General features: G+C 49.4%; 1 protein-coding gene across 6 annotated transcripts in view; it reads left to right on the top strand.

Annotated features, from left to right (window-relative positions):
- Positions 1–13,156, top strand: part of LOC123030779 (protein FAM169B-like) — a 53,477-nt gene extending 40,321 nt beyond the window's left edge. For 5 of the 6 annotated variants that reach the window (XM_044444986.1, XM_044444983.1, XM_044444985.1 and 2 more), the window contains 4 exons: positions 1,973–2,155; positions 5,527–5,655; positions 11,418–11,476; positions 12,544–13,156. In XM_044444986.1, coding sequence (XP_044300921.1) covers positions 1,973–2,155; positions 5,527–5,655; positions 11,418–11,476; positions 12,544–12,759 — 587 coding nt within the window. In that variant the 3' untranslated portion in view covers positions 12,760–13,156. The remainder of the gene's footprint in view (positions 1–1,972; positions 2,156–5,526; positions 5,656–11,417; positions 11,477–12,543) is intronic. The other variant, XM_044444984.1, reaches the window with a different exon arrangement.
- Positions 13,157–23,454: the final 10,298 nt, after the last annotated feature.

Genomic DNA, 23,454 nt, shown 5'->3' with positions numbered 1-23,454 from the left:
ATCGGGCACGGGTGCTAGCTGTGTGTGCACCAGGGAAGGCACATGGGACTTGCGCTCAAGAGTGCACGCTTCCCCGCCCTAGACTTTTCCTCAAGAAAGGCAGTGTAAGGGAACTGGCTGCAAAAGGCCCTCTCTTTGCTGCTGCACCTGCCAGGTACATAGAATGTCAGCTGCTTGGCAAGGCACAGAGGCAGAGAAAGCTGGTGCACCTGCTTGCCCCTTGCCAGTTCTTGGCAACGTGTGCTGTGCAGGTAAGAGGAAAAAATTTTTGCATTTTTAACCCTTGATTCTCCAGCTGTTAGCTTTGAATGAACCAGTTGCATTCAGACCAGAGTTTTAACTGCATGGTTTTTGGTCTCAGCTTCTGGATCCACCAGGGACTCTTTCTCTTTTGTACATCTCAGCTGCCGTTCCTCATGTTTAAATGTGGGAACAGTAATGAGTGGTTAGAGCTGCTTTTAGCCCCGGACAGATGGGGGCAGACTCTCAGGCCTGAAGGCATGGAAGTGGCCCACTGGACGGAAGTCTTCATACCAAGGCATTTTATTTATTTATATTTATATTGTGATGTATATCCTGCCTTTTTCCTGCAAAGGGCTCAAGGCAGCTTACATCTCCTCCTCCATCTTATCCCCACAACAACAACCCTGTGAAGTAGGTTGGGCTGAGAGTCTGTGACTGGCCCAAAGTCACTCAGTTGGCTCCATGGCTGAGCGGGGACTAGAACCCAGATCCTCTGAGTCCCAGTCCCATGCTCTTAACCACTACACCACACTGGCTCTCCATTTCAGGCACTGGTGCGGTGGCATGTTTTGAAATGCGGGCATGCTTCACAGCAGTCCCCAAAGCAGGATGCAGAGGAAGCCCTGAATGGCAGGTGACTGTCTTGATCCACATTAGCAGCCAATTTCCAGCAGGCTCAGTGCTCAGCGGTGGCAGAACTGTGGTAGCACGGATGGGGCTTGGCCACAAAGTATTGGCCGAGGACAGAATTGCGGGGAACGTCCACCTGGCTTCCCAGCGGCTGTGAAGATGTTTGCGGAGCTCTGAAGGAACAGAGAAGCCCGAGGAGGGTGGCAAACGATGCTGACCTGTGGCCAGCCTCGTGCTGCCGCCCTGCAAGCCTGGCGTTGCGGCACCTCTGGGGGCATTTCCCCCGGTCCCCGAGTCCTAACTAGGCCCTTGGGCTGCCGTTCACTGCTCCTCTCCTGTCTGGAAGGCGACCTTTTAGCAGAGCTCAGTCTCCTTCTTGGCCCACTTCCACACATCCCCTCGACTCTTTGGGGGAGCTTCTGGTGTGGTGACCCTCCTCCTCTTGCTTGGGATGGGGAACCATGGAGGAGGTTCTCAGCATTCAGTCCCCAATCATCCGGATTTATGAACGGCCAGACCTGCCCTCTGAAGACTGGCGTCAAGGCCTGGTTGGGCACCCCTTGAGGTCCCACACCCCAGGGGGGGCCTTCTGACACCCCCCCCCCCGGAACTGTGCCTCCTCTGCCACCGCAGTAGGTTTCTTCAGCCCTCCCTCCCCCTCGTGCAGGTGGGGCGGAATGGGGAGGGGGCACACGGAGCCTACGGCCTTGCTGGCTCTTGTCTAGCAAATGGGGGGCCGCAGCAATGGGGGTGGCGGGGGCTGGTGATGGGCACTGCAAGGGCCTCCTTGGAGGGTCCCAGCACCCAGCACTGTTCCTGCAGTGCCGTGGATGGGCTGAGTCACTTCGCCAGCGCACTGCAGCCTGCAGAGTGCAGCGGAGCGGCGCCTGGTCCCAGCCCGCTGGTCTCCGCAAGGACCCTCCGGAGCAGGGTAGGGGCAGAGGAACGCTTGCCATCCAGGGAGCCCCCTCGTCAAGGGGTCCTTTCATCCAAGCTGCTGGTTTCCTGCCTGCTGCTTCATCCTGATTTTAATCAGTTCATTCATGGGCACTGTTTAGAGTTCCGTGTAATTACAGGCAATTTTGTGTTCTGCTTCCAGGAAGCTTGTGTGACGGGCACAGCAGCCAGTGCTACTTGCTCCCAGTTTTGGACACAGTGTTTGTCCGGAAAAAGTTCAGAAGACGTGGACTTGGAACGAAAATGCTTCATGATTTTTGTCAGACGTTTGCCGCAGAGGAGGCCTTGGGGCTCAGCCACCCCATTTCTGCAGGCATGTATCAAGGTAAAGGCCTCTGTTTAGAAACAGAAACACTAAAGAGGAGCGTTCAACCTCCAGCCTGAGGGTCCAGTGCAACCCGCCCAGCTGTGCGGGTCTCCCAACTGGCCCCATCCTTTTCTGCAACCACCAATCGCTTGATGAGTTCTGCCGTTTTCTTCCCAGGTCACAAGGTTCAAGGGCTTCTCCTGGCAAGAGACTTCAGCTGAGATAGGCTGGCCTCTCCAGTGTTTTGGCTCCACTGCCTTTGGCGATTGGACCTGTCCCTCACTGGCCCCCTAAGAGTTGCTCTGAAATTGAATTTCCCCTCTGGCTGACAGTCAACACTCCTCTTCTAAAGGATCGCAAACTTACAGGCCACAGCTGCTGCTCAGCTGTGGAGCGTGTGCTTTGCTTGCCAGGCACCCCAGGCACAATCCCTTGGATAGCCAGGTTCTTCCTGGAGCCCTGCAGGGCAGTTGCTGGACAGGTAGCAAATGTCCATCTGGACAGACCAGTGCCCTGACTGAAGAGGAGCCTGCCTCCTCGGCGTGCAAAGGCTCCACCACACGCGCCTTTGGTGGTGTGAGAAGTGCAGTGCTTTCTTCCGGTTACCAGCCCTTCAAGGGCTCCCTGCTCCTGCTGGCTGCCATGGGAAGCTTTCCTTCCCTCTGGCAGATGCAGAAGAAAAGACGGAGCCATGTGGAAGCTCAGCACCTTCAAATAATGTGCAGATGTGGTGGGAGCAAACACAGAGAAGCAAACTCAGTAGGTATGTTCACCTCTGGGATGCTGAACTCACACACAGTGGTCTTCAGGTCAGCCTTCCCCAGCTGTGGACTGCAGGTCTCATAATCCCCAGCCAGCAGGGCACCTAAAGGGCCCAAGTTGGGGAAGGCTGCCTTAGGTGTGCATCTAAAAACATACCTGTTGTCAGAGAGCTGAGTTGCTCCCTCCGGAGCATGCATTCCTCCTCCCCTTCTTTATTTATTAATTATTTGCTTGACTTCCCTTCAAGCCTATTTATTTTATTTATATTATTGATTTTATTTCTTATTTCAGTAGCTGGGCAGTGTGCAACAGCATGTAAAATGCAGTAAAAATACAACAGAAGATACATATAGCAACAAAAACACCAGAAAATTTCACTCTGAAATGTAAAGCACTAATTTCAAAATGGGATTTAAACAACTTCAATAACTAAGACGAGTTAAAGCAAGAGGACCTGGTAAAGAGCTGACATCGAATGTTAGCTAAGATCAGATGTACCATTTAAAACTGCAGTGCCTTGGCATAGAGGCCCATCTCAAGCCGGCCCTGAAAGGGAGCCAGGTGGGCCTCAATGTGGAGCTCATTCCACAACTGGGGGGCTCCCACTAAAAAGGCCCCGCTCCTTGTTGACGCCAACTGAGCCTCCCCTGGGGGTGCCACTCTGAGGAAGGCCCTCAGTATTGATTATAGAACCTGGGTAGACTGCAGTGGGCAGGTGCTATGATCCCAAGGCATGGAGGGCTTTATAGAATTCGGCTCAGAAGCATATAGGCAGCCAGTGCAAGCAGGACAGAATTGAAGTTGTGTGTCTAGACCCGCCGGGCCCAGTTGTTGTTGTATTGCATGTACATTGCACCTGTTTCCCTCTTCCACCTTTTCCAAGGTGGCTTATATAGCCCCATGGTTATCCTCTGTGAGGTAGGTTAGGCTGAGACCCTGCGAGTAGCCCAGAGTCACCCCGTGAGCATCGTGGCCCACTGCCGACAAGAGCCCGGCTGCCACATTTTGCATAAGCTGACATTTCTGAACAGTCTCCAAGGGCAGCCCCACACAGAGTTCATTGCAGTAAACCAGCTTAGAGAATGCCAGAGCTCAGATCACTGAAATCAGGCTACTCCTGTCCAGGGAGGGGCATAGCCAGGCCGCCAGCCAAGGTTGGTGGAGAGCATTCTAGAAAGCCATGGAGGCCCCCTGAGCTTCAAGTGGCAAAGATGGTTTGAGGAGCACCTCAGGCTACCCCGGGGGCAGGCTGTCCTATCCCGAACAGGTTTGGACTCTCTTCATTCAAATGGTTGGAAACATCCCTTAATTCTTCCAAGTGGTAAAACACAGCAGTTCTGTGTTTCCTCATCTTCTACCCGGCTTGAATTACTCCCTCTTCAAGTCTGCCTCAGCAAAGTGGACTCTTCTTCATGGCGCATGTGTTTAGGTTCTATCTTAAACATTACTTTTCTGATGAAAAAGAGCTATTTTAAGTAATGGACCAAGCTTCTAAAATGCACCGTTTGGCACAAACTGAAAGAAAGGCGTCTTGCGATGGAGCTTGGATGACTGGAGCCCTAGCGTATGTTTAAGTGTGAAATAAATGCATGAACACAGGGGTGTTGGTTGTTCCTGGGCTTTAATCTCCACTGTGTTATCTTTAATCAAAGTAGCACAATCTTCCTTAGCTTGTCCTGGTTGAAGCTGGTGTGATGTGAGGCCAAGCCTATTGAGTGACTTCTCATTATAAACAGCTGTGCAGTGTCTTTTTAGGCAAACCATTAATTTTTTTAAGGCCCTGGACAGTGTCGTAAAGAAAAACCCAGCACTGAACGGAAGACATAAATCAGTTTTTTCCCCTTGACAGGAGTCTTCACTGGTTTCCAAATGTTGTTATAGAAGACATTGTTACGCAAGCAACTTTAGATGTCCCAAGCTAATCTTCATCGCAACATGTTCTTCCAGGCTGCTACAAATATACTAATGCACATAAGCCTGCGCCAAGTTGTTGTGCAAGGGCCCATTTCATAAATAAAGCAGTCAATCCCCGCTCCCCCGATATAAATACATGTCCAGACCGTCCCTGGCTTTGCCATCTCTTGAGCCTGCCTAGCTATCACGCCTGGTAGAATCTCCATAAATTATCTGATGCACAATCATAGGTGCAATCCGGAACTGTCTTTAGGATCTTCTCCTAGCAATTATCCCAAGGCATCAGGGCAGGACTTTGGGGCAGAAGTCTAGGGGACCCACTAAGCGAGTAAAGATGAGAACCTGTAAACACACCAAGCCTGAAGTACGTACAGTTCGAGAATCCAAAATGACTTAACTGCACCACTAAGTAGGAGGCAGTAGCAATTAGGAGGATTGTAACAAATGGGCTACTCGTTCCTTACTTAAATGATTTCAAGTTTCGCTGACCCTCTCACCTGTTTTGCAAAATGTGTCGTGGACACTGTGAATTGAGCATCATCAACAATAGCCTTATTGTTTTCAGTGTGTGCAGTGCCCAGCATGAGCTGAAGTACTTCAAAGATAGGTAATAATAGAGATAGTTACTGGAAGGAATCTTAAGACCTTCTTGATGGCAACATTTGGTGGAATTTGTTGTTGGATTCACCCTGCACTGCTTGGCTTTCCTATAGTTTGTCGAAAGTTCTTGGAGACACATCCTGAAGAGCAGTCACGGCTGTGGGAAGTAGAGGCACCCGGGGACTGGAGCCAGCGGGTTAATATCTGGCTAAAGATTCAACTGGAACAAAATCTTGCAAAAAGTAAGTTGAAGAGCGACTACATAAGCTTTTCTCGGTTCTCTGTAAGCAGAGCAGCCAAATGCAACATAAGAAGGGGGTCTTTGGGCTGGTATTTAAGAAGTGTGTTAGCTCCTGGAAAGAGAAACACAGAAACAGAGCAAGTCAGAAGGGTCCTCCTGGACCACCTAGTCTGACCCCCAGCTCCACTGTGAGACCAGAACGCTGGAGGAGGGAGGTGTCTGGTTAGGCATGGCTCTTATAACCCTGTGCAGAAAGGGGTAGAAACATAGAAACAGAATGAGTCAGACCCCTGGCTCCAGCCGGCTCCGCTCACGACATGCCCACCATGTGCATGTCCAGCCTATCCTTGAACACCCTCACCGATGGGGCCCCAACCACCTCCCGTGGAAGCCCATTCCATACCTTAGGGGTCCTAACTGTCAGGAAGTGCTTCCTGGCATCCAAATGGAACCTTGGCTCCCTGAGCTTTGCTCCATTGGAGCGTGTCCTGCCTTCCTCTGCAGGGGGAAAAGGTCTCTACCCATCTCCATGTGACATCCCCTCACATACCTGTATGTCACCAACATATCCCCTTTGAGTCTCCTCTTCTCCAGGCTGAAGAGACCAAGTTCCCTCAGTCTTGCCTCATACGGCATCCTCTGCAAACCGGCCTCCAACCTTGTGGCCCTACGCTGCACTGACTCCAGCCTGGCTATATCCTTTCTGTAATGAGGGGCCCAAAACTGAGCACAATACTCCAGTTGCAGGCACACCAGAGTCATATAGAGTGGTAGTAACACCTCTCTTGATCTAGAAGCCACACTTCTGGCTATGCAACCAAGGGTGGTGTTCACCCTCTTGACCACTGCTGACTCATGTTCATCCTGCAGTCAGCCAGTACCCCGAGGTCCCTTTCACAAGTGCAGCCACTTGTCACCTAACCTGTACTATGACACCCATTCCTAAGCCTCAAGTGCAAGACCTTGCACTTATCCACATTGAACGCCATCCTGTTGTCTCCTGCCCACTTCCATAGTCTGTTCAAATCCTTCTGGATCTGAAGTACCTGCCCCTCAGTTGTGGCCACCACCCCCATTTTAGTATTGCCTGAGAATTTGATCAGCAGACTCTTCACCCCCTCACCTGGTACCATTCCAATGTTTCTCCACTAATAATTACCCTCTGCTTTCGGTCCATCCACCATGCGCTGATCCATCGTGCAGTGCCTCGGTCTATCGCAAAATTCCTCCTTTTCTCAACCAGGATATCATGTGGCGCTTGCTGAAATCCAAGCAAACCACACCACTGCACCCCCTCCCTCTCGCCACCTTAACACCGTGCCATGGAATTCTGCAAGGTTCATCTGGCAGGAAATGAGGAACCGCCTTCTGCCCTGCCCTGGCGGTGCCACTGGGCCGGTCCAGAGCGCAGATAATAAGGTGCCCTGAGATCACGCGGCGATCTCTCTCTCATCTAGCTTCCGATCCTTATTTCCAGTGCCACCCCTTGTCTGTGCGGTTTCTCCTGACAGAGCTGCAGGATCAGGACCAGCAGCCCAGCCGATGGAGCAGGGCCAAACCAGACACAACGTTATTCACGCAATTAGCAGTTGCACTGTTGTTATCAGCGGTACTGGTAGTAGCAATCCACACACAATACACTCAGAATGCTCCAAGTTTCATGTAAAGAGCATAAGCAGCGTGCTTGATTTTTCCTCATGTCCTGCCTTCTCCAGAAAAGGGCGACTTCATGCCCAAGACCTGCCAGACCGGCTCTCCCATGAGCCTGCCATGCTATTCAGGGGAAGTGAAGAGCAGAGAGGGAGAGCCTGAAGTGGGCTGGGCTCCCGGTGCCTGCTGGTTACTTGGAAAGAAAACCCAAACCCGAAGCAAAGCAGGACAGCCGCTCGCCCGGTTATCGATTGCATGGCTGGTGTCGGGTCCCATTTGGCCAAAACGGAGGGGGCACACCTAAGACTTGACTCACAGGGAGACCAACCATGTGCCTTGCCTCAGGGGAGGGCACACGGAACCTGCCCTCTTCCACAGCCTCCCTAGTCGCAGGACTCAAAAGGCAAGCCTCGCGTGCACGTCTTTGCCTCTAGCTGCCACATGGAGGCTTAGCCGGCCTGCAGCTTCTCCCTCCGGGAAAGACTGGTGCCTCCCTTTGCCTCTTCCTGGCTCTACAGCAACAGATGCCCCTTGTCTGAAGTCCCAGCTCTTTGGGTGGCCATCCTCTCGGAGCCCATGTCCACGGAGCAGCCTGCCCAGCTCCTCAGAACTTGGGGCTTCTTCGTTGCCTCCACGCAAGATGTTGCAGCCTGCAGCCCTCCTGTCTCTTTCTGATAAATGGCTCCAGGCTCCCCGCCAAGGCAAGCGGGGCAGGTCGCCGCCTTCTGGTGTGGCGTGCCACCATCCCCCTCCTCTTTCCAGGCCTGCTTCCCCACCTCCCTGCCTCTGGCTCCATCCCAGGTCTTCACAGCCCCTGGGTCACGGCAAAGGCCACTCTGCCCCAGCCGGGCTCGCCTAGCCTCACTGATCTGAGCCCCTTTCAGGCCCTCATTTCACTGGCGTCGTGCCCAGGGGCCGAGATGCTTCCAGTGAGAGCACGAGGACGGCCTGCCCCGGTGAGTCATGGCGGCCTGTTCCACCCACAGGGGCCTGCCCCGTGCCTTTCGTGCTGGCCGTCGCAGAGCACAATCCTGGGCACCCTGCTCCGGAGAAAGGCCCCTTGAGTTCGCTGGTGCTTACACCAGGTGGGTGCTTAGGTAGGGATGCAGTCTTGGCTTGTGCTTAGAAGTCTACCCTGGTTTTGATATGGTTAAAATGGGGGGAGCCGGGGACAGCGCTGGCTTTTATTGAATTTACCCTGATCCATAATCAGCCTTGCGGGTGCCAGTCCTTTTTCTTAGGCCCCCTAGTCTGAACTGCAGTTTATCACAATTGATGCAGCCAGCAGAAATAGCCAGCAGGGACGGCTTTGGCCCAGGGCTCTGCACACTTTGCTCCTCTTCTGAGTCACCATAACTTCTGGTGCTTCCACTTTAAAGGTAAATCACGCATTGGACCCTCTGGGAAACTGTCTGGATACAGCTTCTGCATCATAATCACCAATGATACTTGCTGTTCTCAACTATTGTTATGGGTGTGATTAAAGAACAGTGCCTCCGGATGGGTGCATCTTTATTTTTTCTTCGCTTTTTTCAGCTCAGAGGGGACAGTTCCAGTAATATTTTTCAGCCCATTAGGCTGGTCTATCTGAAGTGGGTAGTTGATGGATCCTCTGCCTCTGCTTTATGTTTCCTGTGATCTGCGAAGCCCCTTCAGAATTATATGCAAATACCGTACAGTGTCAAAGAGACAACTATGAGACACTGCATGCCTTTTCTCATGGCTTAGATCCTGCTGGCTCGTTTCATTTGATGCCTTCAGGTGGTGCAGAAGACCCATTTGCTGTTAAAGCACAAAAACAAGGGACAAAACTCTCACGCCTTTCTTGGGCAAGGCAATGTTTGTACTCCTCAATTACTTCAAGGGGACTAACCATCAGGTTGAGCCATGCTGAATTTAATCTGGACAGCTCCCCTAAGATGCCTAGCACAGTTCATCTCATTGAATTATCCTTGTGGGATAGGATCTTCTCTTAAATATGGTCAAGTTTAATCTTCGGTGGGACCAGCGGGACAGCTTCTGTGATCAAAAGCCCACAACTTGATTGCATGCTTTGAGGACTGAGTGATATTCTTGATGTGAAGTTGTGTAGGGACTCCAGTGTAAAAGCCTTCCCCATCTCTACAAACTTCGATGTAGTTTCCCATGTTGTGGTGCTAGCTTCACCTAGTGTTGGACTTCTAAAATTGCATGCCAGAGAGAATATGGAAAGTAATAGTCTTGAAAGGCAGCCTGAACACATTTCATAAAACCATAGAATCCTAGAATAGTGGAGTTGGAAGGGGCCATGAAGGCCATTGAGTCCAACCCCCTGCTGTTGCAGGACACCAGGTTACACCATCCCACTCAGCTGGCTGTCCAGTTTCTTTTTGAATTTATTGAGAATTAAGGTGCTTTGTAGGAAATGGGACTTATTCCCCAGCATAAGTGCCTAGAACCACAACTTTTCTGTCCAAGAATGTCTGGGGTTACAATCCACTGAATGTTCAGTAATGTGCCATTAATCCTAGCAAATTGTTATACAATATAATCCAACGATTCACCATTAATATTAATTCTAGCTTAAATGTCTTTCTGCTGCAGAAAATAGAACAATTATTTCTTTTCATGCAATCCCAGTGAAACAGTGTTAGGATTATATATCCAAACAAAAACCTATCTGAAGGTGGTGTTTATATGTCACAAATTCAAATGTTGAAAGCATTATAGGATTGATTTTTTTAATCCTTCCTTTGTTGTAGTATCAGTCCTTTAGCTCTCAAAAGAGCATGGATAATCAATTTCCACTGACCATTTTTTCATTTCCATAAAGCAGGTAGATAAACTAAGAGCTTGTACCTGAGTAAAAATTAAATAATGCTCCTCTGCAAAGTTTATCCATATAATAACCTCTTCCCAAAAGGAAGCAAACACTAGACATTGGCAAAACATCTAGCTGCATTGCAGTAACAGAAATTATTCAAATTAGAGATGATCTTGTGTCCATAAAACAAGCCTATATTTAATATGATACAGTCTAAGATCAAGAGACAGAAAGGTGGAGCAAAGCAGCCTTCCACTAGCCAGGCAAAATGGAACAGTCTATTTCCCTCTTCCATGCCTGCTTAAAGTCCTGTATATTATTATATTAGCCCGTAATAAATATCCATAGACATCAACCAGCCTCCAATCCAGGAGCCAGCCGTGACCGCCATTCCGCTCCCCTTCTTCTGGTTTTCTGCATGACCCAGAACACACTTAATGACTCAGTGTTCTGAAGTCACTGAGTGGATAAATCAGTCCCTGGGATGCTTTCCCCCCTCCTGCTTCTTGCCTTATTAGGCTTTTTGTATTTGCAGATATTAAGTCTGCTGTGTATTGGCATTGCGGTTTTGGCCACACGAGGACCACCACTTAACCTGCCCCATCTCCAAATAATACTAGTAGATGTAGTGATAAAAGAAACACAAATAGCAGTCAATAAAAACAATCAGAAAGGCCATAAAAACAGCAGAAGTAGAATTCAGAGATTGACTTGGAAAATAGAAATGGCATCTCTGAGGAACACAGGGAATTGTGCTCCATGCTCTCCAGGGCTTCAGCCCAGGATCTTCCCCAAATTCATCTGGAAATGCCATGGATTGACCCTCCGATCTTGTGCATGCAAGTAACAAGCCTTCCCTCGGGAAACAGCCCCAACCCTTCTCTGGCCTTTCATCTGGAAGACGACAATATTGGTCTTTAATGACTCTCTCTAAACACTGCTGGGAATCTCGTTCCCCAGTCATGACCCACCTTCTCTTCAGGGGAAGAGGTTCCTTTGGGGGAAAATAGTTGTCTGAATCGGCCGGGCTTGAAAGGACAAAGAAGGCACCAAGAATGGTGTCCTTCTCCCAGGCAATACATTTGCTTTAAAGCTGCAATGAATTGCTTGGAAGTTAATTCAGTGGGAATGTTCAACTCATTGGCAAGCCTAAATGCAAGGAATGGGCTGGGTCATCAGATGTGATTTTCGTTGCATGGATGCAACCTGCAGCGTGTCTCTTAAAAGTAAAATAAACACACGCGTTGCTGTGAATGAGCTATTCACGTTCTTTCCTTTGTGATTTTTCTCTTGCGATTCTATTCCTGTAGAGGTGAATCTGACCTGTGAGGTGGGAAGTACTCAAGATGATGAAGGAGAGCTGAAAAAGGTACCTGGATGAATTGGCCACTTTGTAACCCGGCTCTTCTGAACCGTGGCGGTCCTCATCGTTTGGGCTGGAGGTCTGAGCAGAGGAGTTTGTGGACACCAGTAAGAGCTGGCGTCTTGGTTTCAGGCCACGGATTTATACGGCTACTTGGTAAACTTGGTTAACGAAGGACTATTGTAGTTGGGCTGAAATCCCTGTCATTTTAGCTGAGCTACTAGAGCAATACACGAAATATGTTCATTTTTTGTTGACAAGGAAATATATGCAGGTTTCAAAGTTGGGAATTAAATATAACATGGACTTCCTTGCCATTTACTTCCCAGCCGTGAGAAGAAAGACTATCCCAGTTAGTGTTTTTTTAAATGTTTTGTTTTTAAAAGTTTGTATTTTGTACAAGATTTTGGTATTTCATGGTACTATTCTTATGATCTGTTGTGAACCACCCAAACAGCTCTGAGCATTGGGCAGAGATGAAACAAACAGTGCCTAAATGCATGGCTGGGGGGTGCGTCTGTCTAAGGCTGGAGGGCACAGTGGCCCTCACTGCTTCTTCTGAGGCCAGAAGACCTTGGTGGGCATGGCTGTGCCCGGTGACCCTGTTTTCCATCCCCCTGGGCAATGTCGCCTTTTTCTGTGTTGCCCTGAGCATGGGCACAGAGGAAGGAGCTGGAAGGAGCCGGCTGAACCAGGTACCTCCTCTGCATGCCTAAGAAGCACTGGGAGGAGCCACTTTGGCAAAGCCGGGCAAGGAGGTTCTGCAGGTTGGAGGCTGCACATGCCTGACCTGTGGCCAAGGAAAACGAAGGTCTTGGAGTATGCGGGCATTCAGGCGTGGGTTGTCCTGCCGCTCGTGGCCTGTACTTTGTTCATAATGCATGTATTTGGGACAGTGGTGGAACACAGGGCAAATGCACCTGGGGTCCCAGGTGGACTCCCATTCCAGCACTGATTGGATGTAAGGCTGCTTAGCTTCAGCAGCATGGCCTCATCCTCTGCCTTCAGACTACGGCCCGGGCTCTTCCAAGTGTGTATCTCTAATGTAGGGATCTGTGCCTGCTTGATTTCAGAAGGTTGGCCGCATTCCTGATACTGGGACATCCCCAGATGCAGCAGAGATATTCTGTGATGATCCTGAATTGGTGTCTGGCCAACAGCCTCACGGTGGAGAAGATGTTGTTCAACATGAGGCTGAAGCACAGCAACACAAAGAATTAAAGAAAAAGGCAAACAGGGAGGAGCCAGTGGAAGGCAGCGTTCCTAAGCGTGTTAGAACCATGTCCTAACTTCAGGAACTAACAAAAGCCATCAAGACCAAGATGCGACCCGAGGTGGCGCAATAGCTTGAGCTGCTGAACAGTTCCTGATTCAAGCCTTCCTGCAGCAATAGATGGACGGAGATGGGGGCTTCCTCCTGTAGCTTGCCTTGCAGGCCTTTTGCAAGGACTCCTTCGCCAATGCCCGTGAAGTCTTTGATACACTTCATATGATGGACGTTATTAGCTGCTCGCTAGACAGAATTTCTTGCTTTTTCTTCTGAGAATGATGGGCATGATGAGTCATAAAATAAACTGTTCTGCTATTGAAAATGTTTTACATGATGTTCTCTGCCTCTGTCCCTGTGAAATTCTAGAGGACAGCTTATTTGTCTTTCTGGATATAATAAATCATAGATGGAAGGGGGCTTGGAGAACCATCAGCAATGGCGCATGTTGTGATAGCATCCTGATTATTGGCCATTGAGCATTTACTTCAATACTTCCAGCAGATCTTACCACCTCCTGAAGTGGCCCATTCCACTGCAGAACATCTGCACTGTTAGCAAGTTTCTCCTAATGTTTGACTTCCCCCAAATCTGCAGTTCTATTAGTTCTAGTCCTGTCCTCTGGAGCAGCACAGAACAATTTCTGCACAACAGCCTTTATGCCCTTGGAACACTGCTGCAGTCATGTCTCCCCTTAATCTTCACGTGAAACCTGCCTGTTCTTTCAGCCGCTCCTTGTAGGACTTGATTGCCAGGCCCCTTGGTCACATTTCTCTGGACATGCTCCAATTTGCTGTGGACTGGCTAGTGCAGAGCAGAGCTGGAGCTACTGGCTCCTTTTCTTCTTTTAGTTTCCAAAGGCGGCCATAAGAACATAAGAAGAACCATGCTGGAGTGGATCAAAGTCCCATCTAGCTGAGCATGGCATCCACACAGGGGCTAACCAGATGTCTACAGGTAGCCCATAAGCCGGACATGAATGGAGTAGCATTCTCCTGCCCATGTTCCTGAGCAGCTGGTGTACATGGGCACACTTCCTCTGATGTTTTGCTGGGCTGGGAACTTGGGAAACCTCATTTGTAGTCCCCACTCAGCCAGGATGCTCCCTGGGTGACTCTGGGCCAGTCAGAGACTCAGTCTAACCCACCTCACAGGGTGGTTGTTCCGAGTTGGCTTGGGTTCCTCACAAGAAGAAAAACGTGGAATACAAATGTAATGTAAACTTAATAATAAAGAGCGAGTGTGGTTCCGTGCTTAAGAGCACGGGACTGGGACTCAGATGATCTGGGTTCTGGTCTCCACTTGGCCGTGGAGCCCACTGGGTGACTCTGGGCCAGGCACAGACCTGTTTCACAGGCTTGTTGTTGTGGGGATAAGACTGAGACCAGGAGGAGGAGTATGATGTAAGCTGCTTTGAGTTTGTTAGAAGAAACAAGTGGGCTATAAATTAAATAAATAATATTGACTAATAGCCATTGATTGCCTTATCTGATCTCCCTTTCAAAGTCATCTTGTTGCAGCAAATTCCATAGTTTGTGTACTCCGTTCAGAACTTCTTAATTGTCCTGAATCTCCATTCTGCATCATGGGTTGCCCCTGGTACTACTTTTATGAAAGGGAGAAAAGTTCTCCCTATCCAATTTCTGCACACCATTCAGAATTTTGTATACCTCTATTTTGTTCCTTTTATTTCACACCCCATCTACATGCTTTTAGATATTTTCAAAAAACTGCAAAAGGTTAATATTAGAATCATGTAATAGTGAAGTTGGAAGAGGCCAGAGAGCCATTGGGTCCAGCCACCCACACAGGGTTAAGCCATCCCGCTTGGATGGCCGTCCAGTAAGAACAGCTGCCTTGTACGAAGCAGCCCTGCTCAGCCTATTGGTGCCAAAAGCAAATTCTTCAGTGCTGAGGCAGAAGTCAGAATAAACCCTTTTTATTGCAGCCATTCCAATAATTAGTAATTCAGATATTAGCATTACCGTCCTGGAAAAGATCCATGCTCAACTGGGAGCAAAGAGCCAGCCATCCCTGGATCCAGCACTGGAAGACCCACATCCCAACAAGCTCCCCGAGAAAGCGGGGATCTTTGCAGGGCACTACTATGCCGATGCTGGGCAGAATCTATTGCTGATTTTTCTGGTGGGAGATAGAGGAGAAAAATCACCATGGGCAGCCAGACCTGGCTGGGGGAACTGGGCCTCAGGTGGTTGCCCTTTCTCATTTGCGACGGTGGCACCCCAAAGCACCCTCTCCCACAGAGCCTCCTTCCTGCTGCCTCGCTTCCAAGGAAGATTTCCCCCCTGGGGCAGAAGTAGGCCCTCCATTAAGGCCCAGTCACTCAGTTGCTGGGGATGGAACATGCCAGCGTCTTGTATCCCACCTCCTCCTGCCAGTGGGAGGGCTGGTACAAATGAGTTTTCAGGTCTCTGGTTTCCTGAGGCTTTGTGCCACTCTGCAGTTCCCTCCTCTGGCATGGCATCCTTGCCACTGGCTGTAACTCCTCCCTGACCAGGGCAAGGTCTCACAGTATGCCTGCTTGAACTGTCAGGAGCAGGGCGTCCTCTGCAGTGGCCCCAGAATCTGGAATGCATTTCCTTGGGAAGCTAGTTGTCATCTTCCTTTCTTTTTGGAAGCAAGTGAACCATTTCATTCTACCATGCTTTGAGGACATGCATGTTCGTTTGTTTACTTAAATATTTGGCAAGTGGTCATATTTGCATGCTTGTTTTCCTCTATGTGTGAAGCTGCGTTTAGATTTTAATTGCTGTTGCTTTATGTAAGCAGGCTTGAGAACTTCAGTATGCAAACAGAATGTAATTACTGTAAATGAAGAAGCAAGTACAGCATTTCTTTTCTTGCCTGGAGGAGAGCTGTGCCTCTACCATTTTGAAATGTTTTCACTTCTTGGTTTGTGTTTGTGTTCTCAGAGAACTCCTATCCATGTTGCTCAAGTTTCATTATGTGCACACGCATGTGCATTAATGGTGCGCTTTAGGAAAGGAGAGTCGTTTGGTGTTTCAGTCATCTGTCTGCAGGTGATTTCGACATGCTGCTTTGGCCTGTTTTGCAACGTGCTGTCTTGCATGCATGCGTTTTCATGCTGATGTTATGTTTTGTTGCCACCACGAGATGGTGCTGCCACACTGCTTAATACCAGCAGCCGTACCCTGGAGACTGGAGCGCCAAAGGTGCAAGCATGCACTTCCGTACCTCTGCCAAAAAGTTAAGAAAAATACAAGGAAAGCCTGTCTCCGATATTTACCATTCAGATCCAGTTTACTTCCACGAGGCTTTGACTACCAAAGGGTTTGTACTTTGGGAACCTCAGGTGAAATTGCAGGTGTTTTCTGCATACAGAGTTGGTGTAAATGATATCCAGATGGAAAATAGGTTAACAGGTTTTCATGCCAGCTATCCACAGAGATTTCTGAGGTCCCTGATCACAGGTGTTTAATTTTTACATGTGCTTTCGATTATTTCTATCGGATTTTCTTGCAGGTATTAATTTGACCCCACCCCTCCCAGGGACTGGCTTGTCATGTTGTGTTGTGCTGTGCAAAGTGGGATGTGTATGTCTTAGCAATAGAAATGTCATGGAGTTCTGCATTTCCTGGCTCAAAAATGTGATGCCCACCAGAATACAGGTGTGGCCAGGGAACCTTAACGATCTCCTTGGGGCTTGAGCTGAAATGGTTAGTGTCAAGGACGTGGGCACAAGCAAAAAAGGATGAAGTCTTAAGCTATCTAATGCACAATGGAACTGGGCCGGTCACAGTTTGGGCACATCATGAGAAGGCAGGACTCAGTGAAGAAGACAGTGATACTAGGGAAAGGCAAAGGCAGGAGAAGAGGAAGACCAGCTATGAGAGGGTGCCATCATGGAAGCCACGGTCTTGAGCTGAGCAGGGCTGTGAAGGACAGGGTAGTTTGGAGGGCACTAATTCTCATGAAGAGTGTCTTCCTAAGTTGGAGACGACTTGATGACACACAACAGCAACAAACAATGCAGCTCAACCAGCCGTGTAGTTTGGTTTTCAACTCTTGGGAAGGAAACAAAAATCAGTGAGATGTTTCCAAGAGAACTCTGAATATAATTGTCATGGAAGTCTTACCAAAAGAGAACTTTAGCAGAGCTTTAACAGAATTGTCATCTTCTTCTACAGCATTTCCAGATGTTGGTGCTCATATTTTAACAAGATATCTCTAATGCCCCATCTCTATTTGGCTGGGCAGATCATATTCAAAAGTAGCTATGCTATGCTATGCTAGTTGCAAAGTCACGTCCGACCCATCGCGACCCCATGGACAACACTCCTCCAGGCCCTCCTGTCCTCCACCATCCCCTGGAGTCCACTTGAGCTCACGCCGACTGCTTCAGTGACTCCATCCAGCCACCTCATCCTGTGCCGTCCCCTTCTTCTTTTGCCGTCAATCATTCCCAGCATTAGGCTCTTTTCCAGGGAGTCCTTCAAAAGTAGAGAAAGCAACAATTAGTATAATTTTCTATTAAGAGATGAAAGGCACAACCTACACCTGTTTAGACAGAAAAAGGCCTACAACTTGCAGCATAGCTTAGCTGGGGAATGCTGGAAACTAGGCATTTTCTGCATAAACAGCCATAGGATTGTGCCCAAAAAAGGAACAACGCAACATGTAGAAGGTCAGTACTTGGGGGATGCAGCTTTATGTATTTATGTTTTTAAAATATACATTTAAATCAGTGTTAAGAATGTGTTTTAATATAAAATATTTTGAGCGCAATGATACCAAAGTATAATGGAAGGGGCCGTTTAACCAAAAGGCACCTTGGACTAGAAAACCCCTCAACAGATTTCCAAGACAAGCTGAAGAAAGTGCCGAGTGGCCTTCCGGCGGTTCCCTGATTCTCAGGCATCGATGGGGAAACCCTGGTGCAGAGGGAATCCAGCCACATTACAGAGGGGCACCGTCTGGTGCATGCAGAAGGTCCTCCATTCCGTTCCTGGCATCTCCACTTAGATCTAGGAGAGGGCCCTGTCCTGAAGCCCTGGAGAACTTCTGCCAGTCAGTTCCAAGCATTCCTAAAGTGGATGAACCAGTGGGCTGAGGTAGCATAAGCCACTGGAATGTATTTATTAAGTTTGCACCCCACATTTCCCCTGAGGCTGGTACTCAGGAGCCATGTCTTTTCCCTTTGAGCCTCACAGCAGCACTGCGAAGGAGGCCCGGGTCCCCAGTGAGCGCCATGGCCGAGGCCAGACAAGAGTGCAGATCACCGGAGGCCCAGGCAGTGCTCCAGCTGCTGTGCCACAGTGGCTGTACGAAAATGGCCCCGGAGTCCGTGCTCGACTTGCCTTCGGGGAAGTTTGGTTTCCAGATCTTGGCAGCAAACATCTTAAGCTGCTGAACTAGTCCTTTGTGTGCTTTTTCAGGGGGAGAACGGGCTTGATTACTTTCATGGCGCATCTCTTGGTCATTTGTATTTCCTTCTGTGGCCCACCCTCCCCTGCACAGTAAGAAGGCAATGAATTCTGCTGGATTGAACTGGGCGAATTGGGACATAATGCCTTCTTAGACAACTAGTCAAACTCCAGAGGCAATTTGAATGGCCACCATCATATAGCTCTTGGTTTTTCCAGTTTACGGTTTATTCTGGTACAGTTTATCCAGTTCTCTGGGATGGAGAAATAAAAATATATCAGATCTGTGTCAGTTTTGCATGAATTCAGTCATAAGTGCACACCTGGTGTTCGTATCATGTGGGTTTTTTTTTAAATTGCACTAAGTTGTGTTTCCTAATACACACATTGTTTACATATCTTTCCCTGATATATACCTAGTTGTGTGCCATTTTCAAGCTGAGAAGAACTGTCCTGCAAAATTCAGAGAAGTGCAGAATCCAAAGCATAACTTATGTTCTGACCTGTATATTAATCCAGGAAGTGCAAACTGGGTCAATGCACTTAAAAATGTAGGTGAGAGGAAATTCCTTGTGTTGCATTTGTTAGGGAGGGAGGGAGGAGGAGACCAAGTGCCCTGATCTTTTAACCCTGATCTAGGGTTAGGGTTAGGGTTCTGGACTCCAAGGCTGAAGAGGCCTGGACAGCTGTCACCCAATGGTAGTGGTGATAATAATGGCCAGAGGGTCAGACTGGGACTCAGCAGATCTGGGTTCTAGTCCCCAGCTACCCATTACCCTCTCTGGGTGATTTTGGACCAGCCACCAGCTCTCGCTCTAACCTACCTCGCAGGGTTGCTGTTGCTAGGCTAATGGGAGTAGAGGATTATGGAAGCCACCCTGGGTTCCTTCCGGAGAAGTGGGATATATATAGCATCAATAAGCAAGTCCGAGCACTTCCGATGCATAGTTCTGTTGTCCCTGGCCGGGGTAGCACATGCCATTCCCATGGGGTCAAGACCCACTTCCTTGTCACCCAGGGGCCTCCGGGGGCCTCATGCGGAAGCTCTGTGGGGCAGCGCTCCGTGTCCCTAGTGTAGCTGTGCTCGGCTGCATGGGTCCACAGGCTTAATTCGGCGGTGGGAGGGGGGTGACTGTCTAATCATCTTAGTTGTCTGTTGCCCCAGGTTGCAGCAGCCGTGAAAGCTGAAGGTTGGCCAGGTGTCCGCCAGGTGCGTCACTTTCTGCTTTTCCTTTTTGCCAGAAGCGTGTAAACCTCCCCCGACACCTTTCGCCCTTCTGCAAAGAGCAAGACATCCCCCGGCCGCCCGCCCGCAAAGGCCTCTTGGCCAGCCTTCAGAATGTTGCCTCGGACTGACCGGGGATGCCTCGCCTTCCTCCCAGCGCTGCGAATGCCTTTGATGGCCAAACCATGAAGGGCAGCCCATGCTAAATACCATCTGAAATACTCTTCTGATGTCTACAGGGAAAGGGATTCCCGCCTGACCTTTTCTCTTGTAGCTTGACTGTATTTTGTCCTGCGTTTTTCTGATACCCTCCTCGTCATTTTGCGGGCAGGCAGGAGGTCGAGCTCACAGATGTCCCTTGGGGCCAAGAGCCTGGGCTCCCCTCCGAGCAACGCATTAGAATGACGGCATTTGTGCTCCTGAGACCGGTCACGGAAGGACAATGCACAGCTCCCTGTCCCACAGACCCCCCCCCCCAGCCCACGATCTCGGCATCGCTAGCATGAAAGAAGCATTTCAAATGGGCTTCCAGCAGATGGATTTGGAACCCAGCACGAGAAAATAAAGAGCAGAGTTAAAACAAGGAAGCAGCCCTGGAATCTGGAGACCGTTCCAGGCAGCCCTCTCTCCGTATTGTGCAGTTCGGGACAGGGGTCGATAGTTTCAGATTCAATCTTGGTTAAGCAATCCGACCGAAAAATTTCAAAAGCGAAAAGGGTATGCCATGCAGAATTTCTAAATGGTAAATTAGCCAGTCTAAATAATCCTGTTAAGGGGGCTTTATCTGTAAGGGCGGGGGTCTCGCTGCCCCCCTTTTTTTGCAGAGGTAGCTTAGCACTTGGGAGGGATTATTGTCTCCATACAGGGAAGTTTATGGACATGTCATAGGACTGCATTTGCCAAAGGCAGCGTGGAACTAATGCTGTTAACAGCAGGTCAGTCCATCTGAGCAGAGGGCAGGATACCAGCCGGGCTCTTGTTTCGTGCAGGTCAGAAACCTTTAACATCTGACAAGAAAGGAGGCCTTGATTCATTCAGGACCAAATATGTGGGGATGCCTTTTGCTGCAGTTGCGCTTAGGGGACAAAGAATCATCTTCGCAAATTAGGAAGAGCTTTCCCCACCCCATTTTGTTATTTACCATCTTGATGTCTTCTGAGCAACCAATAGACCAGGGATCAATAACATAAGTCACTGATAGATCAATAAATTGCTCAAGGGCGCCAGGATTGCTGGCAATACAGGGCCTTCCTGCAATTCCTATTCCAATAAGTACACATTCTGTAACCGCACTCCAATTGTATAACAATGCAGCCATCAGATACTCTGAGCTGGTATGCAGAGAGTAACAGGAAGCAGCTACATCCTGAGTCAGACCTAAATCCATCTAGCCCAGGTCTGTCAACACGGACTGGCAGCAGCTCCCCAAGATACTTCACTGCCTTTTCTAGAGGGGAGGGGGACCGCGATGGGGAACGAGCTTGTGCCAGGAAGTGCAGTATGCTTTTCATTTGAAAAAATGCATGCTCCTCGCAGCTCCGAGCAATGTCCGCTTCTCTCCACCCACCATTTCAGAAGGGCTTTCTGAGAATTTCTGAGACTCGAGCATGTCAGCCTGGAAATGGATTTAGTATCCAAGACTTTGCAAGGAAAGTTTCTCCAAAGCCACCACTGCTACCCCCATGCCCCTCATTCATGCGAGCCTCCATGCTAAAGAGATACTTGGCTCAACTAGGCTATAAGCAAGGCGGCTCTTGGAACGGTTGCAAATCACAAGTTGAATATGAGCCCAAAATGTGATGTGGCTGCAAAAAGGCAACTGCTATTTTGGGCTGCGTGAGTGGAAGCATCGCTTCCAAATCACACAAGGTATTGGTTCCCCTCCATTTTGGATGGGGCAAATATTGTGTCCAGTTCTGGGCACCGTGTTTCAAGAAAGAGGCCAACAAACTGGAAGGAGTTCAGAGGAGGGCAACAAAAAAATCAGGGGACTGGAAAGAAAGCCCTACGAGGAGAGACTGAGAGAACTCGGCATGTTTAGCCTTGAGAAGACTGAGGGGAGATAAGGCAGAGCTTTTCAAATATATGAAAGGCAGTTATGCAGAGGAGGGCTGGGATCATTTCTCACTCATGCCAGAGTGCAGGACGGGGAGCAGTGAGCTCAGCTTGTGGGAAGCCAGATCCTGGCTGGACCTTCGGGGACTTTCTGACTGCTACAACAACATGGCAAGAGAAAACAATGGCCTTGAAGCGGGGGAAAGCAGGTGGGCTGTACCTCAGCCTCTCCTGGCCCCCACCCACCCCCCTTTGGTCTGATGGAGAACACATGGACAGCCATGAAGATCTGCCCAGGCTGAAGCAACTGCACAACTTCCCAGGAGCAGGGCAGCTGAGGAGCAAAGCTTTCTGTTGCAGCTGGACATTTGCACCATAGAAGCTCATCTCTCCTGGGTCGCAGCTGCTGCTGGTATCATCACTACGATTACATTGCATGTATATCCCACCTTTTTTTCCTTGTGAGGAGCCCAAGGCAGTTTATATAGCTCCATTTTAGTCTCACAATGACAACAGACCTGTGAGGTAGGCTGGGCTGAAGGGCAGGATGTGTTCCAATGAGCAAAGCTCAGGGAACCAAGGTTCAAATTGGATGGCCGGAAGGACTTCCTGATGGTTAGGACCCCGAGGGCATGGAATGGGCTTCCACGGGAGGTGGTTGAAGCTGCATCGGTGAGGGTGTTCAAGGATAGGCTGGCGGATGTGGCTGGAGCTGGGGGTCAGACTAGATGGCCCAGGAGACCCCTTCTGACTCACTCTGTTTCTGTCTCTATCCCTTCTGCACTGAGATATAAGAGCCATGCCTAACCAGACACCTCCCTCCCCCAGCATTCTGGCCGCAGTGGCCACCCAGAAGCTTGTGGGAAGCCCTCAGGAAGGGCATCACTGCAACCACACCCTCCTGCCTGCATCCCCAGTACTGAAAAGCATTTTGCCAGTGACACAGACGGTGGCTTATAGCCTTGGCTAGTGACCACTGCACTTTTGCCATGGTCCAGAATGTGTGTGGCAGCAGTCAAGAGAGAGGGCCTGGGCAACATAAGGCAGGGCAAAATCCAATGGGTTGCAGGCAGAGTTGTGCTCAAGAAGCTGGCCAGAATCAGGAACCAGGAGTGTGCATCGGAACCAGGACAGGGTGCAGACATGAGCAAGCCAACGGTTGAGAACTGGGAAGATGACCTGAGAAGGGAGCAGATGCCTGAGGCAGAGTGACTGGGCAGGTTTCAGGAGGAGCAGATAGTCCGGTAAGCAAGGCAAGGCAGCAAGGTGGCAGGGCAGGGCAGGGCAGGGCAGGGCAGGGCAAGGCAAGGCAAGGCAAGGCAAGGTGCAGTACAGCCAGTCATGGCAGCATCCGGCAAGGCAAGGCAGGAACCAGCAAGAGTTGGGAGCTGGAAAAGGCTACAGCAGTCAGGAAGACCCACTGAAGTGATACAGCAAGGGAGGAGATGGCAACTGTCAGGCAAGATGCGGGAGCTGAGCGTCATCACAGCTTGTGAGAAGACCTGCACTGCTACAGTGGCCATTCCAGTTCTGACCACCAGATGGAGCCTGGCAGTCTTCTCTATGAATCTGACCATTCTTCTTTCAAAACCTTCCAAATTGGTGGCCGTGTCTACATCTTCTGCTGGCGAATGTCATAGTTCTGCTTTGGACGTCTCTATGATGTCTCTCCTTATGCATTTTCTTTTTAAGCTAAACAGTCCCAGATTATGGAGCTTTCTGCATAGGAGAATTGCTCCAACCCTTTGATCATTTTATTCTTCTTAGCCTGGGGCAGGCAGCCTGGGGCTCTGGGGAAGGAGAATATGAATGATGCTTGGGATTTGGTAGCTTTACTCAGCTATCAGTTGACATAAGGTTCAAAATGAGGTCCCAACATACGACAGCAAGATGGGGAAAAGGAATCTTTAATGGAAAGGGGAAGAGTGCAATAACAAAAGACTAATTTCAGTCTATATATGTAAACTGCTTGGATATCATTCAATAGAAAAATGGGGGATGTATTTCTTTTAAAATAAATATAAAGCAAACT

This window comes from Varanus komodoensis, unplaced genomic scaffold (assembly GCF_004798865.1).
Source record: "Varanus komodoensis strain SLA01 unplaced genomic scaffold, ASM479886v1 scaffold46_3, whole genome shotgun sequence".
Taxonomy (NCBI): domain Eukaryota; kingdom Metazoa; phylum Chordata; class Lepidosauria; order Squamata; family Varanidae; genus Varanus; species Varanus komodoensis.
Note: the sequence above shows the minus strand (reverse complement) of the source record. Positions and strands in the feature narration are given on the sequence as shown.